The following is a 22642-nucleotide window of genomic DNA, read 5'->3' on the forward strand; positions in this document are numbered from 1 at the left end:
GGCCGAGAAGGAGCCAGGAGCGAAGGCAGGGGAGGAAGGCAGCAGAGAGCAAGGGCCCAGAAGGGCGCAGCGAGCAGGGATGCACGGGCAGAGTGGGGGAGACAGAGGCAGACGGACGGACAGGTGGAGAGAGGGCCGAGAGACACACAGAGACAGAGAAAACAGCAGAGAGGAAAACAAGAGTAGGGAAAAGGTACCAAACAGAAAGAGGCAAAGGCTCAGAGAAAGAGAGAAGGGAACAGAGACAAGAGCAGCAGTGACTCCCACAGAGAAAGAGGAGGGGGCCCAAGAGCCAGGACAGGGAGGGACAGGCAGACACCCAGCAAGAGAGAGGGGAGACGGGCAGACACACAGCAAGAGGCCGGTGGGGGAGGCGGGGGCAGAAAGGCAGGCGGAGAGAGACGGCGCAGGTAAGCTCTGGCTGGGGTGGGTGGCAGCCGGGCCCCACCAATCAGCCACTGTGAGGACCACCTTCCTCCCCCGCTGCAACCACCCCCAAATACCCCACAGACAGGAGGCCCAGCCCCGAGCCCTCCCTGCAGAAAGGCCCCTCTCACGGTCAGCTCTCCTCGGAAAGCCAGCAGGAGAATCAAGGCAACAGCGCCATGGTCCAGGGAGGCCAGCGATCCTCACCCCCTGCACACTTCTGAGGGGCCCCGGGTGAGACAGTTCTCACACCCAGGCCCAGTGAGACACAAGGAGGCCAGGACAGTCCCAGGTTACAGTTCCAAGCATGACCTCGAAAGCATCTGGGAAGACCAGCCCATCTCCCACTAGGGGTTCGCCACCCCCATCCTTGGAGAGAAAAGCACCAGGGCAACCGTACCCCAGCCTGGCCGCAGGCACACACAGTAAGTGCAGGGAGGACCCTGGCCTGGTGGAAACTGAGGAGACACAGTGACCCTTTCAAGTACAGCCCAAATGGCCCTTGCAGGCCCCTCAGGCATCACCTAGGGCCTGCACCAAGCAGGCCTCGGGGCCGACACGTGGGAGTAAGCCTGGCACCACTGCCCCAGGCCAAGCCTACAGGAGCAGGGCCCATCTCCTGATATCCACCCTGGGTGGGCAGAGCCTGTGGCACACAGAGGAGTAAGAGTGCCCCCCAGAACAGGCACCCAGCAGGCTAGAGAGGGTGTGGGCAAAGGAGGGCAAGGAGCCATAAGGTTACCACAGACTAGGGGGAACCGCAGGGACAGGAGCTTTCTTCCCCGAGGCCTTGGTCAGGGCTGCCTCCTGCAGCTGGCCTCTCAGGCTCTGAAGAGCCTCCAGTGCCTCCAGCTCGCAAACATGCCTCTTCATCCAACCACTGGCTTAACACTGTGAGAAGGATGCAGAAGCAGTGTGCCCCTCACCCCTGCTCCCACCAGGCCTCTCCTCACCCTGGGTTGCCACGCAGCCTCCCGTTCCCAGACCACGCGCCACTGTATCCCATCACATTTTGCACACAGCAGGCTCGAGCGATCCTGCTAAAGACACTTCAGATCTTTCCAGTCCAAACCTCAGAGCTCACCAACGGTTCCACATCTCATTCCGGTCAAAGCCAAAGTCCCTCCAGCACTGCTCTAGGCCCACGTGGACGGCCTCGCCACGCCACCCTCCTGCACCTGCGACCTCACCTCCCCACGCCGTCCCCCTGCACCTGCGACCTCACCTCGCCACGCCGCCCCCCTGCACCTGCGACTTCACCTCGCCACGCCGCCCCCCTGCACCTGCGACTTCACCTCCCCACGCCGCCCTCCTGCACCTGCGACTTCACCTCCCCACGCCGCCCCCTTGCACCTGCGACTTCACCTCCCCACGCCGCCCCCCTGCACCTGCGACTTCACCTCCCCACGCCGCCCCCCTGCACCTGCGACTTCACCTCCCCACGCCGCCCTCCTGCACCTGCGACTTCACCTCCCCACGCCCCCCTCCTGCACCTGCGACTTCACCTCCCCACGCCGCCCTCCTGCAACTGCGACTTCACCTCCCCACACCACCCCTGGGTTAACTTCACTCCTGGCCCACAGGTCTCTGCTGCTCCTGAATGAGCTGGACATATCCCTGCCTTACCACCTTCCTAGGCCAGATGCAGACAACCAAGCCCTGGTTGCTGACCCAGGAGCAGCTGTCTGGTCACGCTGCCGCCATGGGCAACAGCCCCAGCACCAACACCTGCCCAGATAACTCCCCTGGGAGGGCCAGGCAGGTCACGGCCCACACTTTTCTCTGCTCCGAGCTGACCTCTCCACTCCTCTAGACTCCCATGTGTCAGGAGCTCTCACTCATGACCCCGCTGAAACATCCTCGTGGAGCCATTAGTGCTGGAATGAAGGCAGCCCGTTTCCTGTATGCGGTGGGTCAGGCTTTTCTCTTTCCAGGCAGGATCTCGTCTCATTTGCGCCTCCCTCACAAACTGTTAGCACTATGCAGGATCAAAGCGAACAAGGCCTCCTTACCCAACCTGGCAACCCCCCAGGCATCAGATCCCCCTGCCAAGTCCATCGTGGGAACACGAGGTTGCCAGCCAGAAAACCCGAGACGTGATGCATGGAGTGGGGAATGAGAGCCGCCAGTCGAGGAAGGGCAGCCAGGCAGAAGGGCACGGCAGAGGGGCCACCTTCCACGATGCTCGTCCCAGTAAAAGGCCCGGAGGAGACCTCCACTTACAGCCATGGTACCAGGTAGTACCTCCTACCTCAAACAAGCAGAAAACACATTTAAACAAACACATACTCACAAAGCTAAGGGATGTGGCTAAAACAGTACTTACGAGGAAATTACTGCTTTAAATTCTTATATTAGAAAAGAGAAAAGAATAAAATCAATGTCTAGAAAGTCCACCTAAAGAAGCCAGGAAATTAAACACAAAGGAAGTAGAACAGAGATAATAAAGGTTAAGTTCAATAATTAATAAAATAGCAAACAGACCAATAATAGAAATAATAAAATTAAAAAGCATTCAAAACACTACACAACTCTGCCTAGACAGGTCAAGAGGAAGAAAAACCACACTAGCAAATTACCAAGAACAAGAATAAAAGACTGAACCTGACTGCAGATCCAACACTAAAAGAACGTTCAGGAAATACAAAATCCTATCAGGCCCATACATCTGACAACTAAGATGAAATAGGAAAATTCCTTAAAAGACATGAATTATATCAAAACTGACTCAAAAAGAAATAGAAAACCTAAACAGCTCTATAAGTATGGCAAGAATTCAATTTGTGCTTAAAAACATTGCTGCAAATACACAGGCACAACAGGCTTCAATATCAGTACCACGCAATCCCCTAGAAAACAGACAGGAGACACACATTGTATGAGGCTCGCACTACCCTGATAACAAAACCCAAACAGATCATCTACAGGAAGGAAGCCCACGTATCACTCACAAACCCAGCAGCAAAAATCTTCAATACAATTTTAGAAAAATGAATTCAACTATATATGAAAGAGATAGTACACCATGACCAAGAGGCACTTACTTAACATTCAAACATCGGTGAGTGTAATTCTCATATCAACAGAGCAAATTTAACAAGGAGAAAAACATCTTAATAAATTCTGCAGAAAAAGCATGTGACAAAATTCAACACTCATTCTAGACTAAAACTTCCTTGAGTTTAGTTCCTAGTTTCCTTAACTAGAAAAAAGAAGGGGACTCCCTCAACCTGATACAGAGAGTCTGTTAAATAAAAAACAAATCAAATATCTAGGATACTTACAGCAAAAGATGGAATGCTTCCCCGTAAGATGGGGAGCAAGGCAGGTCTGTGTGCTTTCACTACTTTTACTCCTCATATTATAAGTTTACCTAGGAATAAGGGGGAAAGACCTAAGAAGCATAAAGATTGAAAATGAAGAGTAAAACTGTCTTCAGTCACAGACGTGTACATCTATACAGAAAATCCCGGCCACGCACGGTGGCTCACACCTGTAATCCCAGCACTTCAGGAAGCTGAGGCGGGTGGATCATGAGGGCAGGAGATCAAGACCATCCTGGCTAACACGGTGAGACCCCGTCTCTACTAAAAATACGAAAAAAAAAAAAAAATTAGCCGGGCGTGGTGGCAGCGCCTGTCGTCCCAGTTACTTGGGAGGCTGAGGCAGGAGAATGGCATGAACCCAGGAGGAGGAGTTTGCAGTGAGCTGAGATCGCGCCACTGCACTCCAGCCTGGGCGACAGTGCGAGACTCCATCTCAAAAAAAAAAAAAAAAAGAAAAGAAAAGAAAATCCCAAGGAATCTACAAAGAAGCTCCAGAAGCTAATCAGCAAGTGAATCTACGCAGGTCACAGGATACAAGGAAGTACACAGAAGTCACATATTTCTATGGAGCTGCAGCCAACAAGAGGAGAAGAACACAAATAAGAGAAAGGCCAGCCAGGCTGTGTCCGTGGGCTGGACGACGACGTTGTTATGGAAGTCCAGTCTGGCCGTGCCTGTGGGTTGGGCGATGATATTCTTATGAAAGGCCAGCCTTACCGTGTCCGTGGGCTGGACGACAATACTGTTATGAAAAGCCGGCCTGGCCGTGTCCGTGGGCTGGACGACGATACTGTTATGAAAGGCTGGCCTGGCCGTGTCCGTGGGCTGGACGACAATATTGTTATGAAAGGCCGGCCTGGCCATGTCTGTGGGTTGGATGACAATACTGTTATGAAAGGCCCGCCTGGCCGTGTCCATGGGCTGGACGATAATACTGTTATGAAAGGCCGACCTGGCCGTGTCCGTGGGCTGGACGACGATATTGTTATGAAAGGCCGGCCTGGCCGTGTCCGTGGGCCGGATGACAATATTGTTAAGATACCAGTTCTTTAATTTACCCACAGATTCAAGGTAATCCCAAAAAATTGCAGAAAGCTTTTTTTAAAAGAAATAATAATTGACAAGCTGATTCTAAACTGTATATGGAGTTAGAAAGGGGCATGAGAGGAGGAGCAGCACAGGGGGCAGCACCAGGGCGGGGGGCTGAACGCTGTGGCATGCGGTGGGCAAGGGGAGGGACAGCTCATGGCCACCTCCTGGGTCTCCAGAGTGAACAGTGAGTCATCAGGGACTCTCTGGAACTTCTGCCTCTCGCTGAAGTATGAGAGGCATCCTAAAGAGGCACTTTCAGACAGACTCCTGCTGGCACGGGGAGGCCTCGGGGGGGGGTAATGGGGCAGCAAGGCTGAGTGTGGGTCCCACTGGAGGGGGCTCCTCCGGGAAATGGCGACTCCAATCTGAGGCTGGACACTGCTCCAAAGGCTGAGGTGCCTCAGCAAGGGCAACAGAGCAACGCAGGACCAGCAGGACACTTGGCCCAAGGACACGGGAGCTCACACTGTCGTCATCCTCACTAGAGAATGGACTGATGATGTCAGCACTCCCACTCGCCATCACCGGGCAGTTGCCACAACAGCAAATAGAGGGCACCTCCCGCTTGTGTCTCACTTCCCCATCCATCCTCACAGCCACCGAGGGAGGGTCCCACTCCGTCACCGCGGCACGCGTGGCTTGGGGAATAGCAGTGGATCGAGCGCAGGGAAAGGGATGAGACTGCACCTGTCTTACGACCCCAACACCACAGTGAGGCCCGTGCCAGTGAACCTGTGACCCTCACCTGCCCTGGACTGCTTCAGCCAGGAGCCAAGTGAGGCAGAGAAAGCTGGAAACGCTAGCTGTACGTTGAGAGAGAGGGTCCATCTCTCCACATTCAATGTGGAGTACAGATGCAATGCCCGGAACCGTAACACCCATTTGTCGCCTCAAGAGAAGCTGGCCTGAGGCTGAATCTGATGCATCAGCAGAGCCAAAAGAAACCAAGTGAACTGGAGCCTTCATCAAACTGCACCTGAAGCCCCGTGACCGCTTTACAAAACCCACGCATCCCCACAAAGACAGCTCTGCACGGTTTTGCTGAGAGGCGAGGCAGGCGGCTACAGGATGCAGGAAACCTGACCCAAGCATCCCCTCCCAGCACTCCGGCGCGAGGCCTGCACAGTTGCCAGCTCGGCGGCTCCTGCACCACCAGCCAGGTGGTGCCGTTGCTGCCAGCTGCCAGCAGTCAGGTGACTGAGGAGTCTGCGAGGCCTGCCTGGGGGGTGTGTCACCTGAGGCCCATCTGCCCTAGCGCCCTGCCCTAGTCTGCTGGGGCCAGAACTGACCTGAGCACAGAGGCTCTCTCATTTGCTTGTCATTATTTAAGATGTCATTTAGAAGCACCTCATGTCCTGCCTATCTCATACCTGCTCATTTACTCCCATGACCACCCGTGTTTTACAGACGAGGACACAAGGCTCTGAGTCACAGCACCTACAGGCCGGAGCTGGTGAGCTGGAGTGGGCAGAGGTAGGGTCAGGACCAGCCCAGGTTCCCTGATAGTGGGCCCTGAGCTCTCCCAGCCGCCATGCCAGCTCCCAGATGACACACTTGCCCTGGAAGGCACCCTGCCACCCGCTCCAGACCCAAGTGGTTAATCCGCGCTCCTGCCCCTCTGCCCGTGTTCCTAGTGACTGCAGTGCCCCTGCTGGTCCCTCGGCTGAGGGGGCTCGTGGGAAGAGCCTGTGGTTGGGCTGCTTTAATTTCCTGGTTCCTGCTCTTTCCCAGTAGGTGGACTGCCCCATCCTAGACCCGGCAACGCCCCAGGAGTGACTCCAATGTGGACCACGGCTCAGCTTCATGAGCAGGTGACGCCCAAGTCAACACAATGCAGTGGTGTTGATGTACAGACCCAGGGACCGCCCACGGTGGAGGAGGTGACCACCAGGGCAAGCGGGCCAGCAAGACCTGGCATGAGAGGGCCTGGAAGTGAGGCCGGCAGAGGGCAGAGCGGGCAGAAGTCTGAGGTCATGTGGCTGGAGCAGGTGGTGTGGCCATGAGACAGGTCTACAGTAGTGAGGGTCATACTGGGCAGACCTGAAAGGCCACAGCCCAGACTCTGGGTTTTACTTTACTGGGAGGCAGGCCACTGGAGCCTCCTGAGCAGGAACCGATGTGATCAGATCCACACTTTTAAAGATCACTTTGAGCTCTACATATAGAATCCACTGTCGGGGGCAAGACCAGGGGTGGGAAGGCCAAGAGGAGAAAGTGCAGGAGCCCAGAGGCCAAGGCTGGGCCTGGACCGGGAGGTGGAGAGGAAGGTGAGAAGCGCGTGGACACAGGACAGCTCAAGAGACGTGGACAGGCCAGCCCATGACCGGTGAGGGCAGGGGTAGGGTGGGGTCCTGGAGGTCCCTTCCTTGGCCTGGGACTGACAGGGAGACCCCAGGTCAGTCCAGAAGGACCCTAAGTTAGCAGGCTAGAAGGTGGCAGGGCTGGAGGGACACCTAGGGTTCCAACGCTCCACTGAGGAGGGATTCTGAGCTGTGGGATATGCAATACCACCAAGGGAGGGGAGGAGAGCAGAGAGGAAAAGAGGCTGGAGCAGATGGACGAAGAACCAGCACCAATGAAGGCCAGGGCCCCGGAGAGCATGAGACGGATGAGGAACCAGCACCAGTGAAGGCCAGGGCCCCAGAGAGCATGAGATGGATGAGGAACCAGCACCAGTGAAGGCGAGGGCCCCGGAGAGCATGAGACAGATGAGGAACCTGCAGCAGCGAACGCCAGGGCCCAGGAGAGCATGAGATGGATGAGGAACCAGCACCAGTGAAGGCGACGGCCCCGGAGAGCATGAGACAGATAAGGAACCTGCAGCAGCAAAGGCCAGGGCCCTGGAGAGCATGAGACGGATGAGGAACCTGCAGCAGCAAAGGCCAGGGCCCCGGAGAGCATGAGACGGATGAGGAACCAGCACCAGCAAAGACCAGGGCCCTGGAGAGCATGAGACGGATGAGGAACCTGCACCAGTGAAGGCCCCAGAGAGCATGAGACAGATGAGGAACCTGCCAGGGCCCCAGAGAGCATGAGACAGATGAGGAACCAGCACCAGTGACGGCCCTGGAGAGCATGGGCTGCACAGGAGGAGAAAAATTCTAGAAGGAATTAACTCAACAGTAAAAAGAAAAATACCCAATCAGGACATGGGCAAAGGATCTGAACAGACATTTATTCCAAGAAGATATGCAAATCAAAAGATGCTTGAAGCTATCAATTATCAGGAAAATGCAAATGAGATCACCACAAGACCCCACTTTGCACCCACTAGGAAAGCCACTCCCAAAAGACATACAACAAGTGCTGGCAGTGAGGTGGGGAGATGGGAACCCTCCAGCACTGCTGGTGGGAGTGTAAAATGGGGCAGCTGCTTTGGAAAGTCTGGCAGTTCCTCAAAGGGTTAGACAAAGAGCCACCGTATAACCCAGCAAGTCCAGTCCTGGGGATCTATCCAAGACAGGTGAAAACCTACACCCACGCAAACACCTACACACCTACATTCACCACAGCTTTATTCATCGTGGTCAAAATGAAGTCACCCAAATGCCCACCAGCTGGTGAATGGGTCCGTCCTTACAGTGGGACAGAGGGGTGCAGTTCTGCACAAGCTGGTGAACGGGTCCATCCTTACAGCAGGAGAGGAGCACGGTTCTGTATGAATGGGCGAATGGGTGCGTTCTCAGTGGGACTGAGGGGCACAGTTCTGCACAAGCTGGTGAACGGGTCCATCCTTACAGAGGGACAGAGGCGTGCAATTCTGCACCAGCTGGCGAATGGGTCTGTCCTTACATATAGAGGGCACTGTGAGCCTTCTCTGGCCCCCTCACAGAGCCCGCCATCGGGCACTGCAGGAGGTGAGCTCTTCACACCCTGCTGGCCACCCCTCTGCCACAGGGACTTGCCTTCAATCCAGTGGGAGGGGATGAACCGCACACACGGATCATGGCCCTGCCCTGCTTAAGCTCTCACTGCAGGAGGCGGGCTGTTAGGACTAAGCCCCTGAAAGAGCTGCCAAGCGCGGCCCTGCGGTGCCGAATGATCGTCATCCAAGGCTCCTTGAGCCCTTCTGGTGCTGATTCGAACATAAAAATCCCGGGCCCGGAAGAAGAGCACACCTCACGTGGAGCAGCAGCCCAGCTCACCCAGACCCCACTCCCATCGCTGCATGCTGGGCAGTGGGCCAGCAGACCCTCAGCAGCCACCTCTAATGCACCCCCACTGGGGCCACCCAACCTACACCTTCACCACAACGGGGGAGGTGAGAGGGAGGCATCACTACGTGCCCCAGGCAGATCAGAGAACACGTGTGCCCCGGGCAGATCAGAGAACACGCGTGCCCCGGGCAGATCAGAGAACACGCGTGCCCCAGGCAGATCAGAGAACACGCGTGCCCCGGGCAGATCAGCGAACCCCCGTGTGCCCCGGGCAGATCAGAGAACACGCGTGCCCCGGGCAGATCAGAGAACACGCGTGCCCCGGGCAGATCAGCGAACCCCCGCGTGCCCCGGGCAGATCAGAGAACACGCGTGCCCCGGGCAGATCAGAGAACACGCGTGCCCCGGGCAGATCAGCGAACCCCCGCGTGCCCCGGGCAGATCAGAGAACACGCGTGCCCCGGGCAGATCAGAGAACACGCGTGCCCCGGGCAGATCAGCGAACCCCCGCGTGCCCCGGGCAGATCAGAGAACACGCGTGCCCCGGGCAGATCAGAGAACACGCGTGCCCCGGGCAGATCAGAGAACACGCGTGCCCCGGGCAGATCAGCGAACCCCCGCGTGCCCCGGGCAGATCAGAGAACACGCGTGCCCCGGGCAGATCAGAGAACACGCGTGCCCCGGGCAGATCAGCGAACACGCGTGCCCCGGGCAGATCAGAGAACACACGTGCCCCGGGCAGATCAGAGAACACGCGTGCCCCAGACAGATCAGAGAACACGCGTGCCCCAGGCAGATCAGAGAACACGGCCCACAGGAACAAGTCCACAAGCCCCAAGGGGAGCGGGTCCTCTGTGCCACTGTGGAAAGTAAAAAATGTCCTCTTCAAAGTTTCCCTTCTTACTAAAGAATAAATCGTAAGTGTTAGAAATAATAGTTTTTTTAAAAAACTAACTTCCTTCAAGCCTCCTTGCTTTTATACTAATAACTCTTTGCTAAGTCCTATTCTATGTAGCTGTTAGATATCAGAGAATAAGTACATCCTATGTCCTTGTACTTTAACCAAGATACTTGTTCTAAACATGCTCAAGCATGTCCCAGCTCACAGGCTACATGCCCTCCTTATTTGGAAATGTTACTACTTTTCTAAGTTCTTTTGCAAGCAACTTCCTCTTTTCCTTTTGTTCTCCTTTGCCTTTACCTATTCAGGAAAGTTTTAAGTTGTTAGCCAATCAGGTCTAAAAGACCCAATGCATAAGGGATAAATATTCTTGCCTGCCTTTGTTCAATTGTGCTGTCGTGGCAGGATTGCTAACAGGCAGCACTCCTTCTGCAGAAAGCAAAATTGCTTTGCTGAGAAAATTCTGTGTCTGAAAACTAGTTCTTCTTTTCGGCACTAAGGAACGAGTATTTCTGACAGCCACACACCATGGGGTGAGCCGGCCCACATACCATCTTCACATGGTGACGGCCCCCAGAGTAGAAGGGAATAGAGCCCAGACAGGGGTGTGTAAGCCGAGCTGCCACTGAGCCCCACCCACGGGACTGCAACGTGGCCACTGGACTCCAGTGTGGGGGTCTGTGACAGGGAGGCCTGGGGTGGCGTCTGCTCGCAGGTGACAGAAATGACCTGGCCACATCAGCCTTACATGGGATGAGGGAAATGGGCCCCACCTGGCGAGGTTTTTCTGAAGCTGAATGTATTCAGGTGGAAGGACCACCGTCCCTCCTGAGACTGGGTCCCTCCTACACTGCAGGGCTGGAAAGCCTCTTCCCTGATGAAATGATGGCGGCCATGGATGAAGGTATATTCTTTAAATGTCCTTAGTTGGCAACTTCGTCAATGTCGAGGAAACACAGAACTGGCAACCACGTTGGTCTCAAAAGTTATTTTTAAACATTAACAGTCCATGATATGGGAGCATCCGAGGGGCCATAGAAGGTTCTAGATAAGCCATGACAAGCAGGCTAGGACCACAGCCGGCCACACAGGGAGGGCCAGAAAAGTACTAAGGCAAGAGTGTCCAGACCTGACAGCTGAGGCTGGCCCAGGGGAGGGCCACGGTGCTGGGATACTCGGTCCTCAGACCAGGACAGTCTCCTACCCCACGCTGGGGCCCTCTCTCCTCTCCAAGGCCCACAGCGGGTGGTGTCGGTCTTCGGCTAACCAGGCCGGGTGGCCCAGGATGCCCACATGAGGGCCAGGGTCCTGAAGTGCCCGTCCCACTTGGCCCTTGTGACCTAACCCAGGAGCCGGGCAGAGGCACAAAGACCTAAACACAACAGCTTCACTGGGAACTCTGCTCACCACACTGAAGAGATGGGAGAGCCACAGACCTGGCCCAGGGTTACACGAGTTACATGCATCAACACGGCCCTCTGAGAGGCTACGCATTTCCTGAGCCCGAGTACCCCAGAGCCCGGGTGTGACCAGCAGGTCCAGAGTCCCTCGCTGAGCTCTGACTCTGCGAATATGCATGGGTGTGAGGAAGGCTGGCAGGGAATACTGACATGCTAACAGTGGTTCCCAGGCGTCCTGTGTCCAAATTCCTCATCACAAGCCTACGTCACTGTCACATCAGAAAACAGTAAGTTTCAGTTTTATAAAAGGGCTTAAAAAAAAAGGCTAAGAATAGAATTGCCCTGAACATCTGCAAAGGGTGCTCTGCAGCTGGAGCGTGAGGCTGTGTGGCAGGGCACCTGTGGATATTGAATGGAGCCACTGTGAGGAGGAGCAGAGACTCCAGCACCCTCCACCCTTGTGGGAACCGTGGCCCTCCCTGCCTCCTCAGTTCTGGCCCTTTCAGGGCGCGAGGCTGGTGTGGCCACCAGCTCTGCACAGGGGAGTCTGAGGACAACATCCCAATGCAGTGGCCTGGGGCTGGCTGGGGTCCTTGGGGCTGCGGGCATCCTGCTCACTGCAGGGTGAGACACAGGCCAGCATGGAAGGTCACAGCAGCAAGTGCAGCGGGGACCAGATGGAGGGCAAAGGTATAGACTGCTAGTGTCCCCTTGGACCCCAGAGTGCCACTCTAACCACATCTGGGGCAGATGCTCCCTTCCCTCCCCTCCCCAGCCCAGCCAGGGCTCAGGCTTAGCAGACAGCACCCAAGGCACCTCTCCCCATCCCAGACCAGCCCAACCCAGGGTAGGCTGCTAGGCACCCCTCAAGGAAAGTCCAGTGGGAGCCCGCCAAGGCTCAGTTCCCCGAAAGGGCAGAAGCAAGACAGGACGCCCCACTCCAACCTAGCCCGTGGCTGTGCAAATGGCACATCGGTCTCACCTCCTGTGTCCACAGCTGAGCAGGCCCCAACAGGGAGCCTTCAGACGTGAAAGACACATTTGGAGCACGTTGGCAGGGAAAAGCGTGTGCCAGCAGGCATGCACCCCCCAACCTTAGCACACGCATGCGCGTGACTGGGGCATGCACAGGTGCACTGAGGCTTCCACGTCGGGGCGGGGTGCACCTGCGTGCCCCAGGAGCCTGCAGGCTGAGAGCCCAGTCTCAGGTTCACAGCACTGACTAGGCTTATCCGTAGGTGTGTGTGCATATATGCTGTGGGTGTGTGTGCATATATGCTTATCCGTAGGTGTGTGTGCATATACGTGTGCCCAGGCAGCTGTGGGCAGGCAGCTGTGTGGACAAAGCCTGTGTGCACAGGACTACACTCCCACCCCTGCCCCCCAACGTGCACCACGCCCAGGCATGGAGATGCCATGGCCCACACACTCACAGGCTGTCCCGAAGCTCCTGCGTGTCCCTCGGTGTCCCTAAGGACTGAAGGCTCTGCTCCAAAGAGGTCACTGCCCAAGAGAAGAGGGACAGGGTGAGGGCAGAAGGAGCTTCCCTGCCCCTGCTACTCCACATGGGTGGCCCACTACAGCCAGGGCAGGGTGAGCAGAGCCCAAGGACCAGTGCCTGAGCCAGGGCAGACCACCTAAGTGGCCTGGAGACCAGGGCACACACTGACCTCAGCATAAGGTCACACCAGCCAGGACCCCTCCCCAGCTGGTCTGCGACAGGCGCTCAGGCCCACGTGCAGCTCAGGGGCTCTGAGGAGCTGCCTCCAGCAGTCTTGCCCTGGCTCTGGGGACAGCTTCTCTCCACCCTGCTCCCTTACCCCTCCCCTGGCCATCTGACACGTGGCTCTCATCCCTGCTCTCAAAGATCTAAATGCAACAGCTTCGCTGGGAACTCTGCTCACCACACTGAAGAGATGGGAGAGTCACAGACCCAGGCCAGAGTTACACGAGTTATGTGCATCAACAGGGCCCTCTGAGAGGCTAAGGTGTCCCTAAGGACTGAAGGCTCTGCTCACTCCTGCAGTGACCTCTGATCTGCAAGTCTGAGAGGCCCTGGGATGCTCCTTCCTCCACTGGGCTCCATCCAGATCACACAAAAGGTGTCGAGAAGGAGCAGCGTGGGGTCAGGGAGAGGAGCCAGCAGCGGGCAGGAGCAGCCAGTGGAAGTGGCACCCGGCCGTGACCCAGCCCTCACTCCTTCCCACCCAAGAAACCCGGGACTGCACCACAAGACAGCCTGAGGGGGGATGCCATGGATCAGTACCCTCGACTCCAACGTCGTGTCGGGGTCCAGGGCACCTGGATGGAGGGGTAGGCCCGAGCCAGACGCAGACTCACCATTGGAGTTGATTTGGAAGACGTTGGCCGACGTCTCCTGGAACAGCTCCTGGAGGTCACGCGGATTGACCTGGGTGGCTGGAAGAAGACAGGGAGGAGGAGAGAACACAGGCTGTGGGTGAAGCCTGCAGGCCCAGCTCTGCTAACCGCTCTAGGTAGTCTCCAGGGGCAGGGACCTGAGAGGCGGCAGAGTGGCCCTGAACCCCTCTCACTGCCTTTGTGGCTTGGCCACCTTGGGGTCAGGGCTGGACACCCGTGCCTGCCTTCAAAGTACCCACGAGCTGGAAGGAAGGAGAGAGGAAGGCAGGGGGTGGTCCCTCAGAAAGGCTGCACCCTGAGCTCCCGTACACCGTAGCAGCTGGCGTGTGTGCCCGGCAGCTATGAGCACCTGCTCGTGGAGGCTCAGAGCAGCATCACTAACAGTCAAAGCACAGCCCCGCTGATGAAGCAACAGACACGAGGTCCAGCTCTGCACCGCCAGCTCAGCATCGGAGACAGAAACACTGGTTTCCGCACAATGCACGTGAGCCCTGAGCACAGCACGCACGGAGATGAAAGCCAGCAGGAAAAGGCTACATGCTGCATGGTTCCACACATCTACCACTTCAGAACCAACCAATGCTCGGACAGAGCCGGGGCAGGGGCAGTGAGAGGGAGGAATGGGCATGACTGCTAATGGGTACGGGGGTCCTTTTAGGGGTGATGAAAACGTTTCAGAATTAGAAAGTGGTGATTATAGAACGCTGAATATTCTAACAGACACTGAACTGTACGCTTTAAGATGGTTAAGATGGTGAATTCTGAGTGACTGGGTTTTATCTCAGTTTTTAAAAACCTACAGAACATTGTGAGGACAGCAAGTCTTCATGAGGCCATGGTGGATGGAACGCTCACCCGCTGCACAGTGAGGATAAATGGCATGGCCACCACGGGAAGGGTCTGCACGCTGCAAACACTCACATGAGGCCATGGTGGATGGAACGCTCGCCCGCCGTACGGTGAAGATAAACGGCATGGCTACCACGGGAAGGGTCTGCACGCAGCAAGCACTCGCCCTCTGCCCGCCCCCCAGGCAGCATCTTGGGCATTTACACAGAGGGGCAGAGCGTACATCGAAGCACATCAAAACACTCGTGGCCTGCCCACCCTCCAGCCAGCAGCCCCAGGGTTCAAAGAGGAGCAGAGCACACATCCGGAGAAGCTCCTGAAGAGCACTCCCAGCTCCCAGCAGCTTGACTGCTACCAGCCCCCACCCGAAGAGAGGGCTGGTGCCCAGGAGACACCAGGGAAGGGACGGCCACATGGGCCTGCGTGCAAGGAAACTCCAGGCACGCAACACGGTGAATCTCAGAAACACTGCTCAGACGACAGCACAAACGGGTCGCAGGTCCAGAACGACCAAGGCAATCCCCGGGGCCTCTGGGCCAGGCTGGGGAACTGGGGCAGGGACGGAGGGACGCTCCTGGGTGAGGGCCTGCCCTGGGCCTGGACAGAGCTGTGGGTTACACACTTCTGTCACAAACTGTCACAATGCCCAGGATGGCACATTTAGGAGCTGTGCGGTTCACTGTATATAAATGAAAGAAAAGTGAATGGCAAGTAAACCAGCGTTCAGAAGGAAACGCACTGAGGGCCAAGTTCACTCTGAAATGCACGCAGGTGGAGGCACTAAAGGCGTGACTAAACCAGGTAGAGACTCCAGGCTGACATCCAGGTGGCAGCTATGTGGGTGTCTGTGCAGTTCTTTCAACTTTCTCTGCAAGTTTACAATTTTCCATATTAAAATTTAGCAATAAAAGAGCGTGGTTTGAGGTCTACAAACAGGTGTGAGGGCTAGAAGACACTAGGGGTGCCACGGGGACCCTCCCAACACCAACCCTGTGTGGACTGGCCTCAGGTGGTGCGGCCTGAAGGTACACAGCACCCCTGGCTGGACATCTGGGTTTCCACCAGGACAAGGCCTAAGTCCGGCTCTGCTCGGGGTCACTGAGCTGCCTGGCCAGGGCAGGGCTGATCCTAGCACTCCATCTGGGAGCGCGCAGGTCTGTCCACGGATGCTCTGTGCACCTCTGGCTCCCGGGCAAGTCCTGGCCCCCTGCATACTTTCCATCCGGCTACCTCCACCCTGCTCCAGCCCCAGGCCTCCGGGTCCAGCAGCCGCACTCAGGGCAAGGACTGGACAAAGGAAGAACTGCCAGGTGGCCTCCAGGAGGGCGAGGCCTGAGGAACGGCCCCCCCATCACCCAGCACCCACCACCCCTCAATGTCACCATGGCCCAGCCTAGCAAGGTCAAGCCAGGGCCTCAGTTGCATTCGTGGAACAACGACAGTGATGATGAGTTAAATCAAGTTTAGCCTAAAGGTGCCTCCTTACATATTTTCAGTGTGGCCTACAGGTTGATTTGTACATCTTGAATGATAACAACAGGCAGTGTAAACGGACCGTGCCCTACACTTGTGCCAGTCACTGAATTTTGGCCAAACGTAGCCAACTGTTCGAACCATGTTCAAATAAGGCAAACGCCAAGCTGTAACCGGTCTGTTTCCATGCCTCACTTCCGTTTTCTGTATGTCACTTTCCTTTTTCTGTCCAAAATCTTTTACCCCGTGGCTGTGCTGGAGTCTCTGAGCATACTCTGGCTCGGCAGGCTGCTCAATTCACGAACTGTTCATTGCTCAACTAAACTCCTCTAAATTTAGTTCACCTCAAGTTTTTCTTTTACCATGGAACAAGCTCTGGCAGGAGGAGCACGAGAACCCATCCTAGGGCCCAGGATCACCCTCCCCATTCACAGATGGGCAGGTGACCTGCTCAAGGTCACAGGCCAGTAAGGGGCACACACAGGGAGGGGGGCAGCAGGGGGGAGGGGACACAAAACAAACAAAAAGAATTGCCAGAAATAATGACCAAAAGTACCAAATTTTATGAAACTATAAACTCGGAGATTCAAGAATTTCACCAATCCACAAGCTGAACCAATATATATTTTTTAAATCCAAGGTACATTATAGGCAAACTGCAGAAAACCAGTGACAAAGAAACCTGAAAAGTGGCCCAGAGAAAATACTGCACATTTCATGAGGAAGACAAAACATAAGAAAGATTTGGCCCTTTTGTCAGAAACTGTGGAAGCCGAAAGACAATGGAAGGAAGTCTTCAAAGTGCTGGGAGGAAAAACTTGCAACTAGAATTCTACCCCCACTGGAAATAGATTTCTAACACAGGGGCAGATTTTGACAAGCAAAAGTGAAAAGAATCAGTTCCAACAGATGAAGTACAGGAAACTTCAGAAGCAGCTAGTTAGGGTGAAAGGAGCAGCAAGAAATCTGGATCTCCATGAAGAATTAAAGAACGCCAGAATGGTAAACAGAAAAAAGATACTTTCATTTATTTAAAACACTATTGATTGTGAAAGCAAAATCCACACCTACGCGCCAGGGTCATCATGTGTCGGAAACGACACGCGGTCCTGAACGTACCAAAGCCACACGAACGAGGCGGGGTCATCACGTGTCAAACGACATGCGCCCCCGAACGTACCGAAGCCACGTGAACGAGGCGGGGCCATCACGTGTCAGAAACGACATGCGCCCCCGAACGTACCGAAGCCACGCGAACGAGGCGGGGTCACGTGTCAGAAACGACATGCGCTCCCGAACGTACCGAAGCCACATGAACAAGGCGGGGTCATGTGTTAGAAACAACACGCGCACCCAAATGTATTGAAACCATATCAACAAGGTGGGCGCGGGACACAGCAGTGCATTCCCGTGCGGACGATCCACCACACAGGACACGATACAGTGCTATCTGAAGGCGGGCTGCGGAAAGTTAAAGCTCTATGTTGTAAACTCTAAAGCACCCACTAAAAAAAGAAACAAACAGGAATCGCTCATAAGCCCACAGTGGAGATAACATGGAAGGCTAAATAGCACTCAATTCTACTCCAAAAAAAAAGGAAGGAAGAGAAAGAAAAGAAAAAGGGGGGGAAAAAGGAAATGTAGAAAGCAAACATCAAGACAGTAGAGTTAAAGCCAAACATGAAGGCCTTACACTAATGATGCATGAGTCGAACAAGGCTCATCCATTCCAATAGCCATCAACACCTTGCAGCAATTTAAATGTAGATTTTAATTAATTAAAATTAAATAAAATGGTAAACTCAGTTACTTCCTGCACTAGCCACATTTCAAGTGCCCAGGAGCCCCATGTGGCAAATGGCTGTCACACGAAAGAATGCAGATTACAGGGCCTTTTCATCATTACCGAAAATCCTACTAGACAGAGGCACTGCTTTAACCATTCCAACCAAAAGGCAGAGATTCTCTGATGAGAGTAAAAGCAAGATTCTGGCCAGGCCTGGTGGCTCATGCCTGTAATCCCAACACTTTCGAGGCTAAGATAGGAGGATCACTTGAGCCTAGAAGTTCAAGATCAACCTGGACTACACAGTGAGATCTCTTTCTACAAAAAGAATAAAAATTGGCCAGCTGTGGTGGTGCACACCCGCAGTCTCAGCGACTTGAAATGCTGAGCTGGGAGGACTGCTTGAACCTGGGAGATCAAGGCTGCAGTGAGCCTTGATCACGCCACTACATTTTAGCATGGAAACAGGGCAAGAGACCCTGTCTCAAAAAAAAAAAAGGCAAGATCTTGCTATACAGTGTATACAAGAAGCCTACTTCATATATAAAATCAGATGAAATTATAAGTAAAAATTAGAAAAATACATCATGTAAACAGTAATCACAAGAAAGCTGGAATGGTTACACTAATATCAGAGTAAAATTCAGAACCACAAATATAAAAGAAACAAAAGGACACTTTAAAAACAAACAGTCAACTGACTAAGATAAAACAATTCTAAGTATGTATGCACCTAGTATCACAGCTTGAAAATACATGAAGCAAAAACTGACAGAACTGGAAAGAAACACAGAAATCCACAATCACAGGCAGCGCGGTCGGCAGAGCAAGCAGACAGAAGAGCACAGAGGCCACAGGAACTCCAACACCACCATCAACCAGCCTAACCCACACATCAGAGGAATACACATTCCTGCCAAACGCACGTGGAACATTCACTAAGACAGACTCTATTTTAGGCCATAATGCAAGTCTTGACATAGTTATAATTGCTGAACTCATATAAAATACATTCTCTGAAGAGAGCAGAACTAGAAATCAGTAACAGAAAGGTATCTGTGAATGAACATCATCATCTGAAATTAAACACTGCTAAATCATCATGTGTAACAGAAGAAATCAAAGAGAAATTAGAAAATAACTGAAAGAAATAAAAACACAAGGTATTAAAATGTGTATCTGTAAAGCAATGCATAGAGGGAAGTGTATAGCAATAGATACTTCGAAAAAAAAAGAAAGATAAGTCAATAATCTGACAAAAGCATTAACTCAAAGTAAGCAGGAGAAAGAAATAATAAAGGTGAACAGAAACCAATTCAATCAACATCAATCTGGATCTTTCAAATGATAATAAAATCAATCGATTTATATGTGAATAATACTGATGATAAAATTATTCAGACTAATCAAGAACAAAAGATTGAATATAAATCAGCAACATTAGAAATGAAGGAGGAGGTATCACCATAGATCCTACAGACATCGAAAGGATATTAAGGGAATATTATGAGTACCTTACTGCTAATTAATTTATCAACTTAGAGGATGAATTCCTTGAAAAATACAAAACAATCAAAGCTCACTTGAGAAGAAATAGCATGGATAGAACTGCAGCATTAAAGGAAGTGAATTTGTAGCTGAAAATCTTCCCACAACAAAAACCCCAAGCTCAGACAGGGTCACTGGCGAATTCTATCCCATATTCACAGGAAGAGTAAGACCAATTCTACACAAATTCTTTCAGAAGACGGTAGAGGAGGAACTCTTCCCAGCTCACTGCAGGATGTATTTTACAGTGATAGTAATCAAGACAGTGGTATTAGCATGAGCAGAGACATAGATCCAGCTCTCCCCTGCTGCTCGGGGGAATTAAAACAGCACAGCCACCTTGGAAAACAGCTTGGGTATATGTTTAAAAGTCACACCAGCCCTACGGTCAGCAATTCAACTTGTACGTAATAATCCCCCCACAACACAATGCAAACATTTGTCCATACAAAGATCCCACAGAAATGCTCACAGCCCCTTTCACTTTACAGTCAAAAGCTGGAGAACAGGAAAGCATCCACCGATGGGTGGAAACACAGGTTGTAGCATGTCCAAAGGCATGCCCGCCGCCCAGCAATAAAGAGGGGTGCGCCACCCATTCACACGGCACACACTGGGCTGAGGAAGGTGGAAGAGTACATGCTACCTGGCTCGGCAACTGTGAGACAGAGATACCTGATCTTTGAGGGCAAAGCAAGCTATGGGGAGTGGGGTCGGGTAGGGGCTGGGGCTGGACTAGGGCTGGGCTGGGCTGAGCCGGGGCTGGGGGCTGAGGCTGGAGGTGGGGGTGGGGGTGGGGGTGGGGATAGGGCTGAGGCTGGGGCTGGGGCTGGGGCTGGGGCTGGGGCTGGGGCTGGGGCTGGGGCTGGAGCTGGCTCTGGGGTTGGGGCTGGGGTTGGAGCTGGGCCTGGGGCTGGGGCTAGGGCTAGGGCTGGGCTGGAGCTGGGGCTGGGCTGGAGCTGGGGCTGGTTGATCAGAAAGGGGCAGAAGGAACCCTCTGAGGTCACAGGAATGTTCTTTACCTCCCTGGGGTGGGAGTCAGGTGGGTGTGTTTTGTCCAAACTTGCAGTGAACTGTGCCTTTAAATGGACATGTAGTATTGTGTGTGAATTAAACTTCGAGGAAGTCATGTCCAGGTTCCAAATGGGGGTAAGACAGAAGCGCACAGCCAGAGCACCCTTCCTCCGCCTCCGCCTCCGCCCAGCACCTCCCAGTCCGACCTCCCCAGCCTGGCCAGGTAACCTAGCTTTGACCATCACCCTCCTGGCCAGAGGTCAGGCATGGCACTCAGGGCCTGCCAGACGAGCTTCCGCCCTCTGCACCGCACACCCAGGCCAGGGAGCTTTCCTCAGCACGCAGGCCGGGCTGCCCACTTTGAGCTCTGCATTTCTAGGCCAGGACTCAGCGCAACCGTGCTTTCTGGAAACGCCTGTTGAGTCATAGCGTAACCTCAAGACTGAGGGAGCCGCGGGGAGTGCTGTGGGGCGTCCCCCAAGCACTGCCTCTGCTACTGCTGGGGGTCCACGGTCACGAGGCAGGGGCTGCCTCCTCCCACACCACCACTGCGCTCCTGTGACACTGCGGCCTCGCCAACCACAGCACAGGCATCCTGCCGCTTCCAGTCCCACTGGGCCAGCTCGTCACTACAGGCAGGACGTCACCTCCCGGTCTCAGGAAGCACCCGTTCTGACATATCCCAAGGCTGCTGCTGGAGCACAGGTTTGCTGGCTCCGGGAATCCTTAGAGGGACGGCCACCCAGCTGAAGACCCTGGCTTCACAGGCCGTTAGTAACAATCCCGTGACTCTGGCCGGGGACCTAAGGGAGGTCCAGAGAGGGCCCCCCTCATTCCTGTCCCCAACACCCCAATAGTCCTGTCCCCAACACCCATTCCCAGGAGAAGGAGGAAAAATTCATTTCCCAGATTCCATCTTCACACCATCTGAGCAACTTCAATAACACTCCATAAAACACGACAAAATGTCAGCAGCGCTTATCAGGACCTCTCTGCCGTCCTCGTCCCCACCCTCCAGCTCTGCTGTGAACAGGGATAACGGGACACCCTAAAACCGCCAAAAGGCAGGCATGCTCCCCTCCAGGGCTGTGTCCCCCACATCTCACTGCAGGCCCCACTTACCTGCCCGCTGCAGACGAAGGCCTCTGATGAACACTCGGCCGTGATGGGGGATTACGAGGGTCTGGGGCCCCAGCTGCTCTTCACTGAATCAGGTCCCAAGGCAATGCAGCCCCAGCAGGAGGGGGTCCCCAGGGCAGGAGCTTGAGGAGGGCACCCACACAGCCATTCCACAGTCAGCACCGAGACCCTCTGGACACCCAACGCCCACCCCGAGCCTGCCTGGCTGCCTGGACCACCGGGCAAGCTGACGGGCTGCCAGGCTCTGCTGCCACCAGGCATGGCGCTGGCCAGGCAGTTCCCCAGTTGCCAGAGGGGGATGAGCTGAAGGATGAGGACCTGGCTCAGGTTCAGGCAGGAAAAAGCCCAATCAAGACAGTGTGCAGCCTGACTTGGCTTGAGATGAGCTGGGTGCCCCACATGCAACGCTAACCCGTCCCATGGCTGCAGACAGGGCACGGTGTGTGCCCAAGTCCACATGCAGTGGCCCCAGGGAAGAGAACAGCCCAGGGTCGGCCCTCTGTCTGCCCTCTAGGAGCCACCATACACTGACCCTGTGGTGAGATGCCCTGACCCTGCTACCCTGCATGTGAGCTTCTGCCAGATTCTGCTAGCGTGACCTGGGCAGGGCACAAGTGGCCAGCCCACCTCTACCCTGGCAGCACCCTTCTTGCCCACTCATTTGGTGATGGACAGACGTGAGGAGAGAAGTAGTGGGACAGCAGTCTGAAGCCCTGGGAGGCCATCCCCGCTCTGGGCCTCTGCACATCCATGATGGTGCTTCAAAACCCACAGAACACCACTGGGGGTCCTCAAGGAGAAACGGAGTACCCCAAAACCTTAGTGTGTGACTGACGAGGCTGACGATCGCTTCCCCAGCTGGTCCTGAGGCAGCCCATGCCGAGGGAGAGAATCAGATGTGGCTCAAACCAAAGTCACCGTTGACTAGGCCTGGCACTATGTGATGTGTGACAGCTCTAGTTACACTGGCCCAGGGGACCATGGAGATGGGTCTCTGCAGGCCTGGGAGAATCACAGGCCCATGGACCGATACCGTGGATGAGGCAGGGGAAGCCGGGGTGGGGAAGCACGGGGTGTGGGCCAGGGTGCCACAGCCCGGAGGGGCAGCTCAAAGTGGCCAGAGGAAATGCTGTTTGGCTCCCACAGGGTGC

General features: G+C 54.6%; 1 protein-coding gene across 18 annotated transcripts in view; it reads right to left on the bottom strand.

The window, feature by feature from the left end:
- Positions 1-22642, bottom strand: part of TSNARE1 (t-SNARE domain containing 1) — a 140256-nt gene that overhangs the window by 52783 nt on the left and 64831 nt on the right. For all 18 annotated transcript variants that reach the window (XR_005240902.2, XR_005240904.2, XR_012093773.1 and 15 more), the window contains 2 exons: positions 13643-13720; positions 12736-12805 (listed from right to left, as the gene is read on the bottom strand). Coding sequence is in view for 14 of the 18 variants with exons in the window: in XM_038000087.2 (XP_037856015.2) it covers positions 12736-12805; positions 13643-13720 (148 nt within the window). In the remaining 4 variants the exon portion in view is untranslated. The remainder of the gene's footprint in view (positions 1-12735; positions 12806-13642; positions 13721-22642) is intronic.

Source organism: Chlorocebus sabaeus, chromosome 8 (assembly GCF_047675955.1).
Source record: "Chlorocebus sabaeus isolate Y175 chromosome 8, mChlSab1.0.hap1, whole genome shotgun sequence".
Lineage (NCBI taxonomy): Eukaryota > Metazoa > Chordata > Mammalia > Primates > Cercopithecidae > Chlorocebus > Chlorocebus sabaeus.